General features: G+C 39.9%; 1 protein-coding gene and 4 long non-coding RNA genes across 6 annotated transcripts in view; 2 read left to right on the top strand and 3 right to left on the bottom strand.

The window, feature by feature from the left end:
• Positions 1 to 4,206, top strand: part of LOC126992768 (uncharacterized) — a 4,983-nt gene extending 777 nt beyond the window's left edge. The window contains exons 1-2 of the long non-coding RNA XR_007747028.1: positions 1 to 252; positions 726 to 4,206. The exon at positions 1 to 252 is cut by the window's left edge and continues 777 nt beyond it. This is a non-coding gene — a long non-coding RNA (uncharacterized LOC126992768). The remainder of the gene's footprint in view (positions 253 to 725) is intronic.
• The window catches only part of LOC126992770 (uncharacterized), a 212,733-nt gene that overhangs the window by 190,097 nt on the left and 136 nt on the right, over positions 1 to 22,500 (bottom strand). For both annotated transcript variants that reach the window (XR_007747030.1, XR_007747031.1), the window contains exon 2: positions 16,219 to 16,641. This is a non-coding gene — a long non-coding RNA (uncharacterized LOC126992770). The remainder of the gene's footprint in view (positions 1 to 16,218; positions 16,642 to 22,500) is intronic.
• On the bottom strand, positions 5,326 to 10,523 carry LOC126992766 (uncharacterized). The gene is made up of 2 exons (XR_007747026.1): positions 7,979 to 10,523; positions 5,326 to 7,865 (listed from the first exon to the last, which is right to left on the bottom strand). It is a non-coding gene; the product is annotated as an uncharacterized LOC126992766 (long non-coding RNA).
• LOC126992762 (gamma-sarcoglycan-like) overlaps positions 11,695 to 22,500 on the top strand; it is a 13,646-nt gene continuing 2,840 nt past the window's right edge. Inside the window, exons 1-7 of the mRNA XM_050851573.1 lie at positions 11,695 to 11,799; positions 12,020 to 12,225; positions 13,064 to 13,135; positions 15,667 to 15,781; positions 16,552 to 16,671; positions 17,204 to 17,276; positions 17,641 to 17,909. Coding sequence (XP_050707530.1) covers positions 11,748 to 11,799; positions 12,020 to 12,225; positions 13,064 to 13,135; positions 15,667 to 15,781; positions 16,552 to 16,671; positions 17,204 to 17,276; positions 17,641 to 17,909 — 907 coding nt within the window. The 5' untranslated portion in view covers positions 11,695 to 11,747. The remainder of the gene's footprint in view (positions 11,800 to 12,019; positions 12,226 to 13,063; positions 13,136 to 15,666; positions 15,782 to 16,551; positions 16,672 to 17,203; positions 17,277 to 17,640; positions 17,910 to 22,500) is intronic.
• On the bottom strand, positions 20,299 to 21,726 carry LOC126992769 (uncharacterized). The gene is made up of 3 exons (XR_007747029.1): positions 21,523 to 21,726; positions 21,077 to 21,352; positions 20,299 to 20,906 (listed from the first exon to the last, which is right to left on the bottom strand). It is a non-coding gene; the product is annotated as an uncharacterized LOC126992769 (long non-coding RNA).

The following is a 22,500-nucleotide window of genomic DNA, read 5'->3' as shown; positions in this document are numbered from 1 at the left end:
ACTCAAGTTGGAAAGTCTTGTTTAGTCGGCGCAACATCTGTGGTCATATGCCGGAGAGAGACAGAAGGGGAAGGAATTATAGGAGAAGGGAAAGTTTTGTTTAGTGGGCGCAACATCTGTGGTCATATGCCGGAGAGAGACAGAAGGGGAAGGAATTATAGGAGAAGGGAAAGTTTTGTTTAGTGGGCGCAACATCTGTGGTCATATGCCGGAGAGAGACAGAAGGGGAAGGAATTATAGGAGAAGGGAACAGTTGGAAAGTTTTGTTTAGTGGGCGCAACATCTGTGGTCATATGCCGGAGAGAGACAGAAGGGGAAGGAATTATAGGAGAAGGGAAAGTTTTGTTTAGTGGGCGCAACATCTGTGGTCATATACCGGAGAGAGGCAGAAGAGGAAGGAGTTATAGGATAAGGGAAAGTTTTGTTTAGTCGGCGCAACATCTGTGGTCATATACCGGAGAGAGACAGAAAGGGATGGAATTATAGGAGAAGGGAAAGTTTTGTTTAGTGGGCGCAACATCTGTGGTCATATACCGGAGAGAGACAGAAGGGGAAGGAATTATAGGAGAAGGGAAAGTTTTGTTTAGTGGGCGCAACATCTGTGGTCATATGCCAGAGACAGAAGGGGAAGGAATTATAGAAGGGAAAGTTTTGTTTAGTGGGCGCAACATCTGTGGTCATATACCGGAGAGAGACAGAAGGGGAAGGAATTATAGAAGGGAAAGTTTTGTTTAGTGGGCGCAACATCTGTGGTCATATGCCGGAGAGAGACAGAAGGGGAAGGAATTATAGGAGAAGGGAAAGTTTTGTTTAGTGGGCGCAACATCTGTGGTCATATACCGGAGAGAGGCAGAAGAGGAAGGAGTTATAGGAGAAGGGAAAGTTTCGTTTAGTGGGCGCAACATCTGTGGTCATATGCCGGAGAGAGACAGAAGGGGAAGGAATTATAGGAGAAGGGAAAGTTTTGTTTAGTGGGAGCAACATCTGTGTTCATATACCGGAGAGAGGCAGAAGAGGAAGGAGTTATAGGAGAAGGGAAAGTTTTGTTTAGTCGGCGCAACATCTGTGGTCATATGCCAGAGAGAGACAGAAGGGGAAGGAATTATAGGAGAAGGGAAAGTTTTGTTTAGTGGGCGCAACATCTGTGGTCATATGCCGGAGAGAGACAGAAGGGGAAGGAATTATAGGAGAAGGGAAAGTTTTGTTTAGTGGGCGCAACATCTGTGGTCATATACCGGAGAGAGGCAGAAGAGGAAGGAGTTATAGGAGAAGGGAAAGTTTCGTTTAGTGGGCGCAACATCTGTGGTCATATGCCGGAGAGAGACAGAAGGGGAAGGAATTATAGGAGAAGGGCACAGACCCCAAGAGACGGGACACAACCCCTGATTAATACCTGGCACCCATTCACTGCTGGGTGGACAGGGGCGTAGGGTATCGGAAAAGCCGCCCAAATTTTTCCACTCCGCCCGGGAATCGAACCCGGGCTCTCTTGGTTGTGAGCTGAGTGTGCTAACCACTGCACCACGAAGCCCCTAGGCACTCAAGTATATTTTAATTTAACCACCGCAGTACCGCACACCGCGTACCGCACCGGGAAAGAAAAAATGGGACCACACTACCACAACCGCACTACTCCGGAAAAAGTACCGCACTACCACAAACACACTTACGAGTTTTCATTACTGTGCCCACCTCTGTTGAAAAGAGAAAAAGGGAAATGTTTTAATAATTCTCAAGTGGATTTGTTTACTTTTCCTATATATTCTTTGTTCTCTATCTCTGCTTAATTAGATACCTGGGGGAGCCTGGGGGTGACACATGGGTACCTGGGGAGAACTGGGGACTACTGGAAGTGGTTCTGTGGGGAGTAACTTAAACCCATACGCTGGTGATCATTTGACCCGACCTCTGCACCATGACCCGGAAACTGACCCATGAATACCCAGTTAATCTACCCTGTGGCCTTGGGAAATAGCCGGACTGGGACCCTGGGATGTTTACAAATACAGGGATAATGACCACTGGGGGAAGGGGAGGGACAGGATGGAGAGGATGAAAAATTACCTACAAAAACCATGAAAAAAAAAACAATATCCATAGAAATGAGAGCTGAAATAGAGAGGACCTGGGAGTGACTTGCAAGGCTTTCTATAAGGCTGTGGTGGGTGTGTGGGAAGCCTGAACAAGGGTTGAGGAAGGGCTGGAAAAGGCTTGGATCACCCCTTATGAGTTCGGACTTACAATGGTGCTTTTTAGAGAATTAGACAGAGGTGCTGGAGGTGGTGTGTATGTATATGTGTGTGTGTGTGTGTGTGTGTGTGTGTGTGTGTATTTACCTAGTTGTATTTACCTAGTTGTGAAATGCAGGAAAAGAACCGTGTGTGTGTGTGTGTGTATTTACCTAGTTGTGAAATACAGGAAAAGAGCTGTGTGTGTGTGTGTGTGTGTGTGTGTGTGTGTGTGTGTGTGAAAGAAGGACAGATCAGGTATAGTTCTAGTAATTGGTTTAAAACTCCCAGGTATTTTACAGGTGAGAGAAAGAGAACGAGAAGTCTATTGAAGTAACTAGTGTTTTTTAAGTAAGGAAAGATTTTGTGATAGCACCCAGACTGTGACCGGACCCTTGAGAACAGAACACAGTGACTAGTGAACACACACACACGCACACACACACACATAAATATATCTTACCTTATCTAACTTTTTCCTCCCTTCCCTTTTTTTCCCCTCCTTTCCCTTCCCTTCTTCTCTCCTCTCTCTTTCCCTTCCCTTCCTCTCCTTCTGTTTCTTTCCCTTTGCATCCCTTCCTCTCCTTTCCCTTCCCTTCTCTTCTCTTTCTTTCCCTTTCCTTTCCTTTCCTTCCCTTCCCTTCCCTTCCTAACCAAATCAAACCTTACCTAACCTAACCTTACCCAACACAATAATACCCTTCCCTTCTCTTCCCTTCTCTTCCTTTTCCTTCCCTTCTCCTCCTCTCCTTTCCTTCTGTTCCTTTCTCTTCCCTTCCCTTCCTTTCCTTTCCTTTCCCTTCCCTAAACAAACCCAACACAACATGACCTAAACTTGACCTGACAAAACCTCAACAAATGACCCTCAACTAACATATCAGACCCCCCAATACACCCCCTTCCCCTCCCCCTCTATTCCTCCCCTATACAGCTTCACGCCACAGAGAGAGAAAGAGAGAGAGAGGTCAAAGAAGGGAAGGCAAGAGAGAGTAGGCCTATAGAATACCTTTGTACGTAAATAACCTTGCATACGTTTAATACATATGTTGATAGTTGTTATAAATACTTGGGTTCAAATTGACGTGGAGTTTTGTCTCGTAGAAGGAGGAAGATTTAAAATGAAGTTACGTAAGTGGAAATAGACATTGATGTTATTGATCTCTCTGTCAGAAGAAGGAAGGAAAGAAGAATTACAGGAAAGAAAAGGAAGAAATAAAAAGAAGAATAAAAGCAATGATCATCTTGTAGAAGGAAGAAGATTAAAATGAAGTTACATAAGTGGAAATAGACATTGATGTTACTGAGCTCTCTGTCGGAAGAAGGAAGGAAAGAAGAATTACAGGAAAGAAAAGGAAGAAATAAGAAAAATGATTAAGTATAGATCGTCTCATAGAAGGAAGAAGATTAAAAATGAAGTTACATAAGTGGAAATAGACATTGATGTTATTGATCTCTCTGTCAGAAGAAGGAAGGAAAGAAGAATTAGAGGAAAGAAAAGGAAGAAATGAGAAAAATGATTAAGTATAGATCGTCTCATAGAAGGAAGAAGATTAAAATGAAGTTACATAAGTGGAAATAGACATTGATGTTATTGATCTCTCTGTCGGAAGAAGGAAGGAAAGAAGAATTACAGGAAAGAAAAGGAAGAAATGAGAAAAATGATTAAGTATAGATCGTCTCGGAGAAGGAAGAAGATTATAAAAGAAATTACTTAAGTTGAAATAGATATTGATGTTATCGATCTCTCTGTTGGAAGAAGAAAGAAAAGAAGAATTAGGGAAAGAAATAAGAGAGATAGTAAAATAATTAATAGTTTGTAAAGGAATAAGAAGCAGATAAAAATGACATAGAGAAAATACAAGTACATTATGATTTACTCTGTCTGAAGGAGGAAGGAAAGAAGAATTACAGGAAAGAAAAGGAAGAAATAAGAGAAATGATAAAAGTAAATAGAAAAAGAAAGAAAATGACAGAAAAATAAAGAAATACAAGAAGAGAAAGAGAAAATCAGAGAGAAAGAGAGACAGACAGAATGGAACAAAAAGAAGAAGAGGAGGAGAAGAAGAAGAAAGAAAATAACAGAGAAAGAGAAAAATAAAGAAACACAAGAATAAAGAGAGAGAGAGAGAGAGAGAGAGAGAGAGAGAGAGAGAGAGAGAGAGAGAGAGAGAGAGAGAGAGAGAGAACAGAACAGAGAAGAGAAAGAAAGAGAAGATAAAGAAAGAAAGAAAGAAAGAGAAAAAAAAACAGAAACAAAAATAAAGAAATAAACAAGAATTAAAAGGAAGAATGCAAGAATTATAGAAAACTGTGATAATTGAGACTTAGAGAAAAAGAGGAAGAATAAGAGGAAGAAAGAGAGGAAGATAGAGAGATGTGATAGAGACAGACAGACAGACAGACAGAGAATAATTGAATCATTAAAGTTAAGGAATAAAAAAAAAAAATCAAAATAATCAACCTTGATCTATGCAAAGGAATATATCGTGAGTCATTTTTTAATTATTTTTATTATTATTATTATTATTATTATTATTTTTTGAGTGTGTGTGTGTGTGTGTGTGTGTGTGTGTGTGTTATCTGACTAAGGTATCGTTTCTCTCTCTCTCTCTCTCTATTTGTTTTTCATTACAATTTTTCTTCCTTCCTCCTCCTCCTCCTCCTCCTCCTCCTCCTCCTCCTCCTCTTCCTCCTCCTCCTCCTCTTCCTCCTTCATCTTCCTAACACAAACATCTTAATTAGAAGTGTTTGTTGTGGTAATTAGCAAAGGTGTACATGTGTGTGTGTGTGTGCGTGTGCGTTATGTGTGTGTGTGTGTGTGTGTGTGTGTGTGTGTGTGTGTGTGTAATCGACACAGCATTGTAAGGTGACAGACAGACAGACAGAGAGGCAGAGAGAGAGAGAGAGAGAGAGAGAGAGAGAGAGAGAGAGAGAGAGAGAGAGAGAGAGAGAGATAGATAGACAGAGATTAAGAGAAACAGAGATAATATGAAGATAAGATAAAGAAAATAAGTAGATTAGAATGAAAGAGAAAAGCAAGTCACTAATAAGAGAGAGAGAGAGAGAGAGAGAGAGAGAGAGAGAGAGAGAGAGAGAGAGAGAGAGAGAGAGAGAGAGAGAGAGAGAGAGAGAGAGAGAGAGAGAATTATAAAAAAGGAAAAAGAGAAAATTTGGGAAAACAAAACGACCCAAAAAAATATATTAACATGAAACAGAGAGAAAAAGAAAAAAATAGGAAGAAAGAAAGAATTAGAAGGAAGGAAGGAAGGAAGAGGAGGAGGAGGAGGAGGAGGAGGAGGAGGAGAAGAAAGAAAAAGAAGAAAACAAAAGAAATCAGAATGAAAGGAAAAAGAATAAAGAAACGAAGGAAAAGAGAAAGAGAAGGAAAGAAAGGAGATAAAAGACAAAATTTAATAGAAAAGAGAATGAAAAGAAAAAGGGAAGAGAAAGAAAACAAGAAAATAAGAAAAGGAAAGACAGACAGACCAAGACAAAGAGAGAAAGACAAACAAGAAAATCATTAAAAAAAAACAAATTACAAAGAAAAAGAAAGAAAGGAGGAAGAAGAAAATGAAGAAAGGGAAAGACAGATATAAGAAAGAAAACAAGATAAGAAAAAGAAAATGGGATAAAGACAAACAAGAAAATCATAAAAACAACAACAAATTAGGATGGAAGAAAAAGAAAGTAGAAAGAAGAAAAAGAAGAAAAAAAACAGACATAAGAAACAAAAGCAGATTTGAGGAAGAAAGGAAAGACAAATTATTATCAAAGAAAACAAAGAAAATTAAAAGAAAGGAAGGAAAGAAAGGGAAAAGGGGAGAGAGAAAAAGACATATGAAGAGAAAAAGAAAATTAAGAAAAGAAAAAAATGGGAGAGAGACAAAGAAAAAGAAAATTGAAATAAAGGAAAAACAAATTATTATCAAAGAAAACAAAGAAAATTAAAAGAAAGGAAGGAAAGAAAGGAAAAAGGGGAGAAAAAAAAGACAAAAAAAGAAAAATGTGAAAAAGACAGAAATGACGCAATCCTAAAAACTCATAAACAAAAACAAAACAAAACAATAACGAGAAAAACAACAACAAAGGGGAGAGAAAAATAAGTTATGAAAAGAAAAAGAAAACTAACAAAAAAGAAATATGGGAAAAAGACAAAGAAATGACGCAATCCTTTTAAAACTCAAACAAAAACAAACAATAATAAGAAAAACAACAACGGTCACTATAGCGCTCGTGTGTGCGTGTGTGCGTAGGTGCGTAAGGGAGTTAGGTTAGCCGCGGAGGTGTGTAGACTAAGCCATTTTTGTAATTTATACCACACAGATGTTCCATATATTTTTCAAAGTATTTATTGCTGTTGTTATGACTACTACTACTACTACTACTACTATTGCACAAGTGACTGTCATTAGTACTATGATATATATATATATATACGCCATCAATCATGTCCTTTCGTAATCTTAAAAGTGATCATGTTACGTTTTATCTCTCCTTTTCTACGATAAACGCTGGATAAACCCCACAAAAAAAAAGATTATTAGTGAGGTAATTGCTCTAGATAACTATGGTAACTATTAATATTACACCCTGTCAACTACCCTACCCCCCCAACCCCGCCCCCCCATTCACCCCCCACCCCACTCCCCCCCAGGCATGTTGTTGTTTTCTCATACGCACAGAAATATTATCGTCTCCTCTCTCACTCACTCTCCTCGCTTCTTGCTGTTCCGCTTTACGATAAACAGAATATCACGCACCGTCGCTACTCGTGCAAGGATAGGTTCGCACTGGTCAAATTACTCCCCCCCCAACGAGGCCCCCTCATGTAAGGCTGCCACTCATTCAATGCTGCAATAGGCTTCCCAAATTCTACACAGTGTCAGAAATTCGATTCCCTTCTAAGGCCATTCACTATAGGCTACCACTCATTCAATGCTGTAATAGGCTTCTCAAATTCAACACAGTGTTAAAAATTCGATCCCCTTCTGAGGCCATTCACTATAGGCTACCACTCATTCAATGCTGTAATAGGCTTCTCAAATTCAACACAGTGTTAGAAATTCGATCCCCCTCTGAGGCCATTCACTTAAGGTTATCACTCATTCAATGCTGCAATAGGCTTCCCAAATTCAACACAGTGTTAGAAATTCGATCCCCCTCTGAGGCCATTCACTTAAGGTTATCACTCATTCAATGCTGTAATGAGCTTCCCAAATTCAACACAGTGTCAGAAATTCGATTCCCCTCTAAGGCCATTCACTATAGGTTACCACTCATTCAATGCTGCAATAGGCTTCTCAAATTCAACACAGTGTTAGAAATTCGATCCCCCTCTGAGGCCATTCACTTAAAGTTATCACTCATTCAATGCTGCAATAGGCTTCTCAAATTCCACACAGTGTCAGAAATTCGATTCCCCTCTAAGGCCATTCACTATAGGTTACCACTCATTCAATGCTGTAATGAGCTTCCCAAATTCAACAGTGTCAGAAAAGTACCCTAAGCGATTCTCATTTCAAACTCAATCCCCCTCTGAGGCCATTCACTTAACGTTACCACTCACTCAACGCTGCAATAGGCTTCCCAAATTCAACACAGTGTCAGAAAAGTGCCTAATCGACTCTTACTTCAAACCTAATCTCCCTCTGAGGCCATTCACTATAGGCTGTCACTTATTCAATGCTGCAATAGGCTTCCCAAATTCAACACAGTGTCAGAAAAGTGCCTAATCGACTCTTACTTCAAACCCAATCTCCCTCTGAGGCCATTCACTATAGGCTGTCACTTATTCAATGCTGCAATAGGCTTCCCAATTTTAACAGAATTTGAACGTGTCTCAACCTTGCCAAAAAAACTCCCAATCTCAATTTTCTCACAAAAACAAAAGCAGGCAGTGATGTGGTAGCCTTGCAAAAAATCTCCTTAACTTATCGCCAACTCATTCAACACTGCAATACGCTTCCCAATGAACGACAAAAAAACTACCAATCTCGACTTTCTCACATAAACAAAAGCAGGCAGTCATGTGGTAGCCTTGCAAAAAATCTCCTTAACTTATCGCTAACTCATTCAACGCTACAATAGGCTTCCCAATGAACGACAGAAAAAAAACTCCCAATCTCGACTTTCTCACAAAAAAACAATCGACTACCAAATTCTTGCACGAGTAGAGGCGGCTTTGTTGGATACCCTCCCCTTAATCACCTCCCGGCCACCACCACCACCCAGCCCCTAACCCCAACCCTCTCTTCTTATCCTCCCCGCTCCACCCCCCTCCCCGCCCTGCCCCATTCGCACCCATGACGGGGCCACATGCTTGCTTGTCCCTGCTATTGTTTGGTATTGTTTTAAATACCATGTGTCTAACTGCAAGCACTCGGGCATGGCGGGGGGGGGGGGGGCTATAGGGGGGCATGAGGAGGGAGGGAGGGGTGGACAGGAGGGGGTGTTAGTGGGTCCTTGGAGGAGGGGGGGAGGGGTGTATGTGTGTGTATGTGTATGTACGTGTGTGTGTGTGTGTGTGTGTGTGTGTTTAGGGGGGTGAAATATGCCCACAGGCTCAGTATTTGGAAGTGGGCAACCCCCCCTTCAACCCCCCCTCCCCCTCCTCCCCCTCCTCCACACCCCTGCTGATTGCTCTAAAAAGGGGGAGAAGGGGAGGAGGAGGAGGAGGGGGAGGGGGGGGTCAGATGTACTTTTAACTCACCCCCGAATTCCCCCCCCCCACCCTGTTATGCCCCCCTCCTCCTCCTCCCCCTCCCCCCCTCCCCCCATCCGTCCCCCCCCCGCCCCCCCTCTCTCTCACCTGACGAAGCCGAATTTTGCAAAGAATTACCTGACGAGGAGAGACGAAGAAGGTGAAGAAGAGGAAGAAGAAGAAGACAAGAGGATAAAGGAGGAAGGAAGGAAGGAAGACAAAATGATGATAAATGAGGACGATGAAGAAAATTAAAGACAAAGTGAAAACAACTTCGACAAAGACAAAAAAAGACAAAATGTGATACTGTGGAATTTTTATTTTATTTTTTTAAAGAAGACAAAACTAAAGATATGAAGAAAACAAAACAAAGAAAATGAAAACAACTTCGACAAAGACAAAAAAAGACAAAATGTGATGAATATGTAATTTTTTTTTCGAAGGAAGACAAAACTAAAAATATGAAGAAAACAAAACAATGAAAACAAGATGAAAACAAGAAAAAATAGACAAGAAAATGTGATACTATGGAATTTTTTTTATAAAGACAACAGTAAAGAAGAAAACAAAACAAAGGAAAACAAGATGAAAACAAGAAAACTTTACACAAACGAAGACAAATGTGATACTATGGAAATTTTTTTTTTGAAAGAAGACAAGACTAAAGATATAAAGAAAACAAAACAAAGAAAACAAGATGAAAACAAGAAAACTTTAGACAAACGAAGAAGACAAATGTGATACTATGGAATTTTTTTTTGAAAGAAAACAAAACTAAAGATATAAAGAAAACAAAACAAAGAAAACAAGATGAAAACAAGAAAACTTTGCAAACAAAACAAACTTAGAAAAACAAACAGACAAACAAAAAAGACAAAAAGTGATAGAGAAGAAAAAAATTGCTTACGAAGACAAAAAAAACAAAAGAAGACAAAACTAAAGATACAAAGAAAACAAAACAAGGAAAACAAGATGAAAACAAGCAAACGGACAAACAAAAAAGACAAACGTGAAACAGAGAAGAAAAAATTGCTTACGAAGACAAAAACAAAAACAAAAGAAGACAAAACTAAACAAGCGAAGAAAACAAAACAAGATGAAAACAAAGAAACAAACAGATCAACAAAAAAGACAAAACATGATACGAGGAAAAAAAAACAAAAAAAAACAATCACATACGAAGTCAAAAACATAAAAAAACGAAAGAAGACAAAAAAAGGAAGAAAACAAGAAAATCAGTCAGTCAGTCGAGTTAGTCAAGTCCTCAAGTACCCCCCCCCTCCTTCCTCCTCCTCCCCCCTCCCCCCTCCCCCCCTTTCCCTCCATTCCTCCTGTACAGCTTAACTCTCCCCTTGAAGGATTGAGGAGGAGAATAACTAAGAGTAATAAACTTAAGAATAAGAGTAATAATAATAATAATAATAATAATAATAGTAATAATAATGTTAATGCTAATAATAATAACAATAATAACAATAATAAGTTTAATGATGATAATGATAATAATAATAATAATAATAATAATGTTAATGTTAATGATAATAATAATAATAATAATAATAATAATAATAATAATAATAATAATAATAATAATATACGTGTTGTGATTTCTCAAAAACAAAAAATAAAGTGTGCAACGTGTTCCTAACGTGTTGTCTTATTGTCCTTGTTTTGGTTGTTGTTTTTATTTTGTTTTATTATTCGTTAAAAAAAAGGAAGAAAAAAATAAAGGAAGAAAAAATAAATAAAAGGGAAAAAGGGAAGAGAGGAAAAAGAAAAAAGAAGAAAAAAGAATAAAAGATAAAAAAAAATATTAAAGTAGAGGAAAAAACATTAAAGAAAAAAATGAAAAAATGAAAATGAAATAATGAGGAAAGAAAACGAGGAAACCAAAAGAAAAAACAAAACAAAAAATAAAGAAAAGAACAGAGAGAGAGAGAGAGAGAGAGAGAGAGAGAGAGAGAGAGAGAGAGAGAGAGAGAGTGTTAGAAGTAAATGAGAAGAAAGAAAAGGAGAAAAGGAAGAAAAAAAATGAGGAAAATGAGTAGAAGAGAGAGAGAGAGAGAGAGAGAGAGAGAGAGAGAGAGAGAGAGAGAGAGAGAGAGAGAGAGAGAGAGAGAGAGAGAATAGGGGATTAGAACACACACACACACACACACACACACACCTCTCTCTCACACACTCACACACACACACACACACACACACACACACACACACAAGAAGAAATATTACCCTTATCACTTTTTGACCCGATTAAAAAAAGGAAAAAAAAAAGAGGCCGAAGGATTATTTTTAAAAGAGAAGAAAAAAGAACAAAAAATTAGAACCGAGGAACAAAAGAAACCAAAAGAAAGAAAAAAATAATGAACAAAATAATTAGAGAAAAAAAAAGGATTTGTAAAAGGAAGAGAAAAAAACAGACTAAGAAAAAAAGAAAAAAACAGAGAATAAGGAAGAGGGAAAAAGGAAGAGAGGAAGAGAATGGAAGTAATAAGGAAGGGAAGAGAAGGGAGGAAGCAAGGGATGGAGGAAGTGGTTTAAATTTAGGAGGAGGAGGAGGAGGAGGAGGAGGAGGAGGAGGAGGAAGGAAGGTAAGAAGGAAAAAAACAGAGAGAGAGAGAGAGAGAGAGAGAGAGAGAGAGAGAGAGAGAGAGAGAGAGAGAGAGAGAGAGAGAGAGAGAGAGAGAGAGAAATTGGAAGAGAGCCAGAGAGAGCGTGAGAGAGAGTGAGAGAGTTAAATGTGGCAGCAGGGGTAGTGTTAGTAGAGAGAGTGAGAGAGTGAGAGAGTGAGAGAGATAGAGAAAGTGAGAGTTATCATGTTCTCTGATGAAGATGACCACCCCTATCACCTTGGAAGCAGGATAGCAGGTGAGTAGTAGTAGTAGTAGTAGTAGTAGTAGAAGTAGTAGTAGTAGTAGTAGTAGTAGTAGTAGTAGTAGTAGTAGTAATAGTAGTAGTAAGATGAAAGTATGTATGTGTGTGTGTGTGTGTGTGTGTGTGTGTGTTCTAATCCCCTACTCTCTCTCTCTCTCTCTCTCTCTCTCTCTCTCTATACACTCCTCCCTCTCACCCTCTCTCTCCCCCCCAGGTGTTGTCCAGGGGTACAGGCCACAGGTGGACTGGGGGGGCGACGCAGGGTCCGCTACCATAGTCCTCGGGGGCCATAATGTCAGGGTTGGCACCTCGGGATGGCGTCGAAGGTGCCTCTACCTGTTGCTTCTGGCACTGTTGGCACTGTCCATCGCTAACCTATCCCTGACCATGGTGGTTCTGCACACGACTTATTTTAATGTGGTGGGTGAAGGGGGTGTTGTAGGGGAAGGGAAGGGGAGGAGACGGTATGCATGGGAAGGGAAGGCAAGGTAAGGGTATGGAAGGGAAGGTAAGGTTAGGTAAGGTAAGGGAAGGGAAGGGAAGGGAAGGGAAGGGTATGGGAGGGAAGGTAAGGTTAGGTAAGGTTAGGTAAGGTAAAGTTATGTAAGGTTAGGTTAGGTAAGGGAAGGGAAGGGAAGGGAAGGGTATGGAAGGGAAGGTAAGGTTAGGTAAGGTTAGGTAAGGTAAAGTTATGTAAGGTTAGGTTAGGTTAGGTAAGGGAAGGGAAGGGGAGGGGAGGGAAGGAAAGGGAAGGGAAGGGAAGGGAACGGAAGGGAAGAGAAGAGTAGGGTAGGGAAGGGATGGGATGGGATGGGAGGGTAGGGTAAGGTAAGGTAAGGTAAGGTAAGGTTAGGTTAGATTACATTAGGTTAGGTAAGGTAAGGGAAGGGAAGGGAAGGGAAGGAAAGGGAATGGAAGGGGAGGAAAGGGAAGGGTATGGAAGGGAAGGGACTGGAAGGGAAGGGAAGGGAAGGGAATGGAAGGGGAGCGAAGGGAAGAGGATGGAAGGGAAGGGAAGGGAAGGGAATGGAAGGGAAGGGAAGGGGATGGAAGGGGAGGAAAGGGAAGGGTATGGAAGGGAAAGGTATGGAAGAGAATGGAAGGAAAGGGAAAGGAAGGGTATGGAAGGGAATGGATGGGAATGGAAGGGAAGGTAAGGCAAGGTAAGTGTGTGTGTGTGTGTGTGTGTGTGTGTGTGTCATCATCTCTCACTCACACACCCCTCTCTCTCTCTCTCTCTCTCTCTCTCTCTCTCTAGGACGGTATGGGTGACCTCCACATTGTCGGAGGAGGACTGGACATGGAAGGGTCAACTCGCTTCATGGACAAGGTAGGAGGAGGAGGAGGAGGAGGAAGAGGAGGAGGAGGAGGAGGAGGGAGAGGAGGAGGAGGAGGAGGAGGAGGTAGATGATGGTGTTACTATTTCTCCTACTACTACTACTACTACTACTACTGTTATTATCATAGTAGTAGTAGTAGTAGTAGTAGTAGTAGTAGTAGTAGTAGTAGTAGTAGTAGTAGTAGTAGTAGTAGTAGAAGTAGTAAGTTAGTAATTAATATATAAAGTTTAATTAAGAACCCCAAAAAAGTCAATTAAATCTTTCTTCCTCTTCCTCCTCTCTCTCTCTCTCTCTCTCTCTCTCTCTCTCTCTCTCTCTCTTTAACCTTTAACCTTTAACCTTTAACAAACAGCGACGGTGCTTACCTTTAACAAACAGCGACGGTGCACTAGTGACTGACAGCCAACACATTGCAAACCTCTTAAACAATTACTTTTCCTCGGTGTTTAATACTAACAGTCTTCCTCTCGCTACCACCAACACCAGTACTATTGTAAATCTCGAGCATGCATTGCCTAATTTTGAAATAACAACCGATGAAGTCCTTAAAGCTCTCCATTCACTTAAAACAAATAAAAGTCCTGGACCTGACAAAGTATATCCAACTCTGCTGAAAGAAACAAAGAGCGAAATACTCTCCTCCCTCACAACCGTATTCAATATGTCCTTGCGACAAGGCATCGTCCCTTCAGATTGGAAAAAGGCTAACGTGACACCGATTTTCAAGAAAGGAGACAAAAAAGTACCAGGTAATTACAGGCCCATTAGTCTAACTTCGGTTGTAGGTAAGCTACTTGAGGGCATAATTAGAGACAAAATTGTGAATTACCTTGAAAGCCACTCATTGATTGGGGACTCACAACATGGCTTCCGAAACAAAAGATCCTGCCTATCAAACCTATTAACCTTTTATAACGACCTCTTCACTGTTTATGACGTAACCAAATCACTGGACGTAGTCTATCTTGATTTCCAGAAAGCGTTTGATAAAGTCCCGCATCATAAATTACTTTACAAATTAAAGCAAATAGGTATTGACGGTCAAGTAAACCAATGGATCGCGAATTGGTTGAGCAACAGACAACAAAGAGTAGTGATTGACGGATTTAACTCAGAGTGGGCGCCTGTCACTAGTGGCGTCCCTCAGGGCTCGGTCCTTGGCCCAGTGCATTTCATTATTTACATCAACGACGTGGATGTTGGACTCAATAACCGCATTAGTAAATTTGCAGACGACACAAAGATTGGCAACTCGGTTCTCACTGACGAAGACAGGCAAAGCCTCCAAGAGGATTTGCACAAAATTTCAGCTTGGTCGGATAGATGGGAGATGCCCTTTAACGTAGACAAGTGCCAGGTCCTTCAAGTTGGAACGAGGAATAAGTTCGAATACGAAATGCGCGGCGTTAAACTCAAAAGCGTTCAATGCGTCAAAGACTTGGGGGTCAAAATCGCGTCAAACCTCAAATTCTCACAGCAATGCATCGATGCAGCAAATAAAGCGAACAGAATGTTGGGCTTCATTAAAAGAAACTTTGTATTCAAGAATAAAGATGTAATACTCCCGCTCTACAACAGTTTAGTCAGACCCCACTTGGAATATGCGGTACAGTTTGGTCTCCCCACCATGCAAAGGATATTGCTAAATTAGAAGGTGTTCAGCGTCGGGCAACGAAAATGATCCCTTCCTTGCAACAAATCCTACGAAGAAAGGCTTTCTACCCTTAACATGTTCTCTCTTGAGAAACGTCGCCTCCGAGGAAAACTGATCGAATGTTTTAAAATACTTAATGGTTTCACGAATGTAGACAGATCAACATTGTTTATGATCGATGACACTTTGCGCACGAGGAACAATGGCGTAAAACTCAGATGTAGACAAGTAAATTCAGACTGCACCAAATTTTTCTTCACCAACGTTGTAGTGCGAGAATGGAATAAGCTTCCACCGTCAGTGGTCCAGTGTAACACGATTGACTCCTTCAAAAATAAGCTCGACCGTCACTTCCTTCAACTTAATATCAACTAGAGTAGAAATGCAACGTTTTGGAGTCTTCTGATTAATGTAAAATCACTTAGGTTTAAGGACAGACCACCAAGTCTGGACCATGGGGTCTGTGTGGTCTGACTTTCTATGTAAATCTATGTAAATCTCTCTCTCTCTCTCTCTCTCTCTCTCTCTCTCTCTCTCTCTGGCTGTCAATCTTTCTTTCCTTCCTTTTATTTTTTGCATTTTCTTTACCTTTCCTTCCTTCCTTCCTCCTTCTTTCCTTCCTTCCCTTCCTTCCTTCCCTTCTTCCTTCCTTCCTTCCTTCCTTCTCTTCCTTCTTTCCTTCCCTTCCATTCTTCCTTCTTTCCTTCCTTCTTCCTTCCTTCCTTCCCTTCCCTTCTACCTTCTTCCCTTCCCTTCCTTATTTTTCTTATCCTCCCTCTCCTCCCGTCTTTCCTTCCCTCTCCCTTTTCTCTCCCTTCCTTCCTATCCCTCCTTCCTCCTCCTCCTCCTTCTCTCCCTTCCCTCCAGGTCCATGCAGCGGAGATAAAGAGTCGGAAAGGAAAACATCTTCTAATGGAGGGATATCACAACCTCTCCATCCAGACCACCTCCACCCACCTCTCCGATTCCTTCCTCCACTTGGGTGAGTATGGAGGGAAGATGGAGGGAAGGGAGGGAAGGGAAGGAAAAGGGGAGGAATATAATTTTAACTTCATGACATTTCGTTTCCTTTTTCTCTCACTTTTTTTCCTTTCTTTTTTCCCGTTTTTTATTTTGGTAGAAAAGAGAGAGAGAAAGGAGAGAAGGAGGGGGAAGGGAAGGAAGAGGAGGAGGAGGAGGAGGAAAGGAGAGTAGAAGAAGGAGGGAGGAAGAGAAGATAGGAAAAATAATAATACGAAGAATGAAAGAGGAAGAGAAAGAGAGAAACAGAGGAGGGAAAGAGAGGAGAGAAAGGGAAGGAAAAAAAGATGGAGGAAAAGAAGAAGGGGGGGAAGGAGGAGGAGGAGGAGGAGAAGATAGAGAAAGCAATGGGAGTAGTAGTAGTAGTAGTAGTAATGATAGTAACAAAACATCACTTACCTCACAGTAGTAGTAGTAGTAGTAGCAGTAGTAGTAGTAGTAGTAGTAGTAGCAGTAGTAGTAGTAGTAGTAGTAGTAGTAGTAGTAGTAGTAGTAGTAGTAGTAGTAGTGGTCATATCCTCTCTATCTGCTAACAATCTTCTTCTCCTTCTTCTTCTTCTTCTTCTTCCTGCTAACGACCTTTCCTAACTATCTTCCTCCTCCTTTTTCTTCTTCTTCTTCTTCTTCTTTTTCTTCTTCTTGCTAACGACCTTTCCTAACTATCTTTCTCCTCCTCCTTCTTTTTCTTCTTCTTCTTCTCCCTACTAATGACCTCTCTTCTCTCTCTCGCAGGTGTATCCCAGGTGACAGGGGGCAGCCCAGTGGTTGAGGTCAGGTCAAGCACTGGAGAGCATCTGTTTGACTCCCAGCTCAACGGGTCAACTGTAGGGGCAAGAAGATTGACTGTGACAGGTGAGGAAGAAAGGAAGGAAGGAAGGAGGAAGGGAGGGAGGGAAGGAAGAGTTAGGAAGGAAGGAAGGAAGGAAGGAAGGAAGGAAGGAAGGAAGGAAGGAAGGAAGGAAGGAGGGAGGGAGGAAGGGAGGGCAGGGGGAAGAAAGGAAGGGAGGAAGGGAGGGAGGGAGGGAGGGAGGGAAGGGGGAAGAAAGGAAGGGAGGGAGGGAGGGAGGGAAGGATGAGGAGGAGGAGGAAGGAAGGGTGAGAATGAAAGGAAGGAAGGAAGGAAGAATGAAAGAAAGAAATGAAGGAAAAGGAAGAAAAAGAAGAAAAAAAGAAAGAAATCAACAGAAAAAAAGGAAAAAAAACAGAGAGAGAGAGAGAGAGAGAGAGAGAGAGAGAGAGAGAGAAACAAAAAAAATCCACCAAATCAACACCATAAAAAAAATCTAACTTCTAAACCACCAACCACCACCACCACCACCATCACCATCACCAACCACCACCATCACCACCACAACCGCCATAATCACCACCCTCTAATCAACAGGTTCCCAAGGCGCGCTGTTTGAGGGGTCGGTGCAAACTCCTCTACTCTTCTCCAAGGGCGTTCATGAGCTACGGTAAGGAAGGGAGGGAGGAAGGAAGGAAGGAAGGAAGGAAGGAAGAAAGAAAGGGGAAGAGAAATAACCAAGAGAAAAATTAAATGGAGGAGGAGGAGGAAGAGGGAAGGAGGAAGGGAGGGAGAGTATGAATGAAAGGAATGAATGAATGGAGAGAGAGAATGAATGGAGGAAAGGGAGGAAGGAAGGGATTGAAAGGAAGGGAGGGATTTTACACAATTTCTGAATTACAATTTCTCTCTCTCTCTGTAACTATCCATCTCCCTTCCTTCATTATAATTTTTCAATTTTTTTTCATTTTCCTCTATCCACCATCCCCCTACCACCACTACTACTACTACTACTACTACTACTACTATTACAGGTTGGAAAGCATCACAAGGAGGTTATCAGGACGAGGAGCTAAAGACGTGAATTTAGAGGCGAGGGATGGAGATATATCCGTCATCGCCTCGTCCCACCTAACCCTCGGAAGTCAAAATGGAGTTCTCCGATTCGACAACCCCAAGATATACCTGTCTACCTTACTGGTGGAGGGGAGTACTGGTGGTGGTGATGGTGGTGGTGATACTACTGCTACTACTACTACTACTACTACTACTACTACTGCTGCTACTACTGCTTCTCCTCAAGGTAAGTAAGAGAGAGAGTGAGTTAGGTTAAGTTTAGGGTATCTTCAAACACATGATAGCCAGCACCTTACAGTATAAATCAACAAAGAATGACCTCACTTTGTTGTATAGAAAGTCTCATTAGTAAGGAAGCATATGTAAGTTTTCTCAGTCAAGACCAATAGCTACTGTTTTGGATTTGGTTAGGTTAAGTTTATGGTATCTTCAAACACATGACAGCCAGCACCTTATGGTTTAAATCAACAGAGAATGACCTCACTTTGTTGTATAGAAAGTCTCATTAGTAAGGAAGCATATGTAAGTTTTCTGAGTCAAGACCTATAGCTACTGTTTTGGATTTGGTTAGGTTAGGTTAGGTTAAGTTTAGGGTATCTTCAAACACATGATAGCCAGCCCGTTATTGTTTAAATCAACAAAGAATGACCTCACTTTGTTGTATAGGAAGTCTCATTAGTAAGGAAGCATATATGAATTTTCTGAGTCAAGACCTATAGTGACTGTTTGGGGTTATGTTAGGTTAGGTTAGGTTAAGCTTAGGGTATCCTCAAACACATGATAGCCAGCACCTTATGGTATAAATCAACAGAGAATGATCTCACTTTGTTGTATAGAAAGTCTCATTAGCAAGGAAGCATATATGAATTTTCTAAGTCAAGACCTATACTAACTGTTTGGGGTTTTGTTAGGTTAAGTTTAGGGTATCTTCAAACACATGATAGCCAGCACTTTTTGATATAAATCAACACTGAATGACCTCACTTTGTTATATAGAAAGTCTCATTAGTTTGGAAGCACATATGAATTTCCTGAGTCAAGACCTATAGTGACTGTTTGGGGTTATGTTAGGTTAGGTTAGGTTAAGTTTAGGTTATCTTCAAACACATGGTAGCCAGCACCTTATGGTTTAAATCAACAAAGAATGACCTCACTTTGTTGTACAGAAAGTCTCATTAGTATGGAGGCATATATGAATTTTCTGAGTCAAGACCTATAGTGACTGTTTGGGGTTATGTTAGGTTATGTTAGGTTAGGTTTAGGGTATCTTCAAACACATAATAGCCAGCACCTTATGGTTTACATCAACAAAAAATGACCTCACTTTGTTGTAAAGAAAGTCTCATTAGTAAGGAAGCATATATGAATTATCTGAGTCAAGAACTATAGTAACAGTCTGGGGTTTTGTTAGGTTAGGTTAGGTTAAGTTTAAGGTATCTTCAAACACATGATAGCCAGTACCTTATGGTATAAATCAACAAAGAATGACCTTACTTTGTTGTATAGAAAGTTTCATTAGCAAGGAAGCATATATGAATTTTCTAAGTCAAGACCTATACTAACAGTTTGGGGTTTTGTTAGGTTATGTTAGGTTAATTTTAGGGTATCTTCAAACACATGATAGCCAGCACCTTATGGTATAAATCAACACAGAATGACCTTACTTTGTTGTATAGAAAGTCTCATTAGTAAGGAAGCATATATGAATTTTCTAAGTCAAGACCTATACTAACAGTTTGGGGTTTTGTTAGGTTATGTTAGGTTAGGTTTAGGGTATCTTCAAACACATGATAGCCAGCACCTTATGGTATAAATCAACACAGAATGACCTCACTTTGTTGTATAGAAAGTCTCATTAGTAAGGAAGTATATATGAATTTTCTGAGTCAAGACCTATAGTGACTGTTTGAGGTTATGTTAGGTTATGTTAGGTTAAGTTTAGGGTATCTTCAAACACATGATAGCCAGTGCCTTATGGTATAAATCAACACAGAATGACCTCACTTTGTTGTATAGAAAGTCTCATTAGTAAGGAAGTATATATGAATTTTCTGAGTCAAGACCTATAGTGACTGTTTGGGGTTATGTTAGGTTATGTAAGGTTAAGTTTAGGGTATCTTCAAACACATAATAGCCAGCACCTTATGGTATAAATCAACACAGAATGACCTCACTTTGTTGTGTAGAAAGTCTCATTAGTAAGGAAGCATATATGAATTTTCTGAGTCAAGACCTATAGTGACTGTTTGGGGTTATGATAGGTTATGTTAGGTTAAGTTTAGGGTATCTTCAAACAAATGATAGCCAGCACCTTATGGTATAAATCAACACAGAATGACCTCACTTTGTTGTATAGAAAGTCTCATTAGTAAGGAAGCATATATGAATTTTCTGAGTCAAGACCTATAGTGACTGTTTGGGGTTTTGTTAGGTTAAGTTTAGGGTATCTTCAAACACATGATAGCCAGCACATTATGGTATAAATCAACACAGAATGGCCTCACTTTGTTGTATAGAAAGTCTCATTAGTAAGGAAGCATATATGAATTTCCTGAGTCAAGACCTATAGTGACTGTTTGGGGTTATGTTAGGTTATGTTAGGTTAAGTTTAGGGTATCTTCAAACACATGATAGCCAGCACCTTATGGTATAAATCAACACAGAATGACCTCACTTTGTTGTATAGAAAGTCTCATTAGTAGGGAAGCATATATGAATTTTCTGAGTCAAGACCTATAGTGACTGTTTGGGGTTTTGTTAGGTTAAGTTTAGGGTATCTTCAAACACATGATAGCCAGCACCTTATGGTATAAATCAACACAGAATGACCTCACTTTGTTGTATAGAAAGTCTCATTAGTAAGGATGCATATATGAATTTTCTGAGTCAAGACCTATAGTGACTGTTTGGGGTTATGTTAGGTTATGTTATGTTAAGTTTAGGGTATCTTCAAACACATGATAGCCAGCACCTTATGGTATAAATCAACACAGAATGACCTCACTTTGTTGTATAGAAAGTCTCATTAGTAAGGAAGCATATATGAGTTTTCTGAGTCAAGACCTATAGTGACTGTTTGGGGTTTTGTTAGGTTAAGTTTAGGGTATCTTCAAACACATGATAGCCAGCACCTTATGGTATAAATCAACACAGAATGACCTCACTTTGTTGTATAGAAAGTCTCATTAGTAAGGAAGCATATATGAATTTTCTGAGTCAAGACCTATAGTGACTGTTTGGGGTTATGTTAGGTTATGTTAGGTTAAGTTTAGGGTATCTTCAAACACATGATAGCCAGCACCTTATGGTATAAATCAACACAGAATGACCTCACTTTGTTGTATAGAAAGTCTCATTAATAAGGAGGCATATATGAATTTTCTGAGTCAAGACCTATAGTGACTGTTTGGGGTTTTGTTAGGTTAGGTTAGGTTAAGTTTAGGGTATCTTCAAACACATGATAGCCAGCACCTTATGGTATAAATCAACACAGAATGACCTCACTTTGTTGTATAGAAAGTCTCATTAGTAAGGAGGCATATATGAATTTTCTGAGTCAAGACCTATAGTGACTGTTTGGGGTTTTGTTAGGTTAGGTTAGGTTAAGTTTAGGGTATCTTCAAACACATGATAGCCAGCACCTTATGGTATAAATCAACACAGAATGACCTCACTTTGTTGTATAGAAAGTCTCATTAGTAAGGAAGCATATATGAATTTTCTGAGTCAAGACATATAGTGACTGTTTGGGGTTATGTTAGGTTATGTTAGGTTAAGTTTAGGGTATCTTCAAATACATGATAGCCAGCACCTTATGGTATAAATCAACACAGAATGACCTCACTTTGTTGTATGGAAAGTCTCATTAGTAAGGAAGCATATATGAATTTTCTGAGTCAAGACCTATAGTGACTGTTTGGGGTTTTGTTAGGTTAAGTTTAGGGTATCTTCAAACACATGATAGCCAGCACCTTATGGTATAAATCAACACAGAATGACCTCACTTTGTTGTATAGAAAGTCTCATTAGTAAGGAATAATATATGAATTTTCTGAGTCAAGACCTATAGTGACTGTTTGGGGTTATGTTAGGTTAAGTTTAGGGTATCTTCAAACACATGATAGCCAGCACCTTATGGTATAAATCAACACAGAATGACCTCACTTTGTTGTATAGAAAGTCTCATTAGTAAGGAAGCATATATGAATTTTCTGAGTCAAGACCTATAGTGACTGTTTGGGGTTATGTTAGGTTATGTTAGGTTAATTTTAGGATATCTTCAAACACATGATAGCCAGCACCTTATGGTATAAATCAACACAGAATGACCTCACTTTGTTGTATAGAAAGTCTCATTAGTAAGGAAGCATATATAAATTATCTAAGTCATGACCTATAGTAAGTGTAATGATTAGGTATTCAACAACATGATTACCTATGAAACGAAGGCAAAAAAATAACATTAGACACGAAAATAAAATAGAAAAAAGCTTAAAATTCAGCCTCACGTGGTCTCGACGGGACGGGCATGTACGTGTGCGTGTGTGTGTGTGTGTTTGTCCTAGTCAGCTGATCGCTTCCCATTTTCCTTTATTTCTATTATTCAAAGGGAAACATGTATATAAATGTGTGCGTGTGTGTGTGTGTGTGTGTGTAGGAAGATTAACTTATATCTTCTTATAAATTAAATTCCTATATATAGTTATCATTAGCCTCATATTCAGCTACCTTAGATACCTTTAATATATTCCAAAGTTAATTAATCGTTTAATATATTCAAGTATTTCCATTATTTAACGTATTTCCATTATATATAT

Source organism: Eriocheir sinensis, unplaced genomic scaffold, assembly GCF_024679095.1.
Source record: "Eriocheir sinensis breed Jianghai 21 unplaced genomic scaffold, ASM2467909v1 Scaffold50, whole genome shotgun sequence".
NCBI classification, from domain to species: Eukaryota; Metazoa; Arthropoda; class Malacostraca; order Decapoda; family Varunidae; genus Eriocheir; species Eriocheir sinensis.
This window is presented reverse-complemented; position numbering and strand designations above follow the sequence as displayed.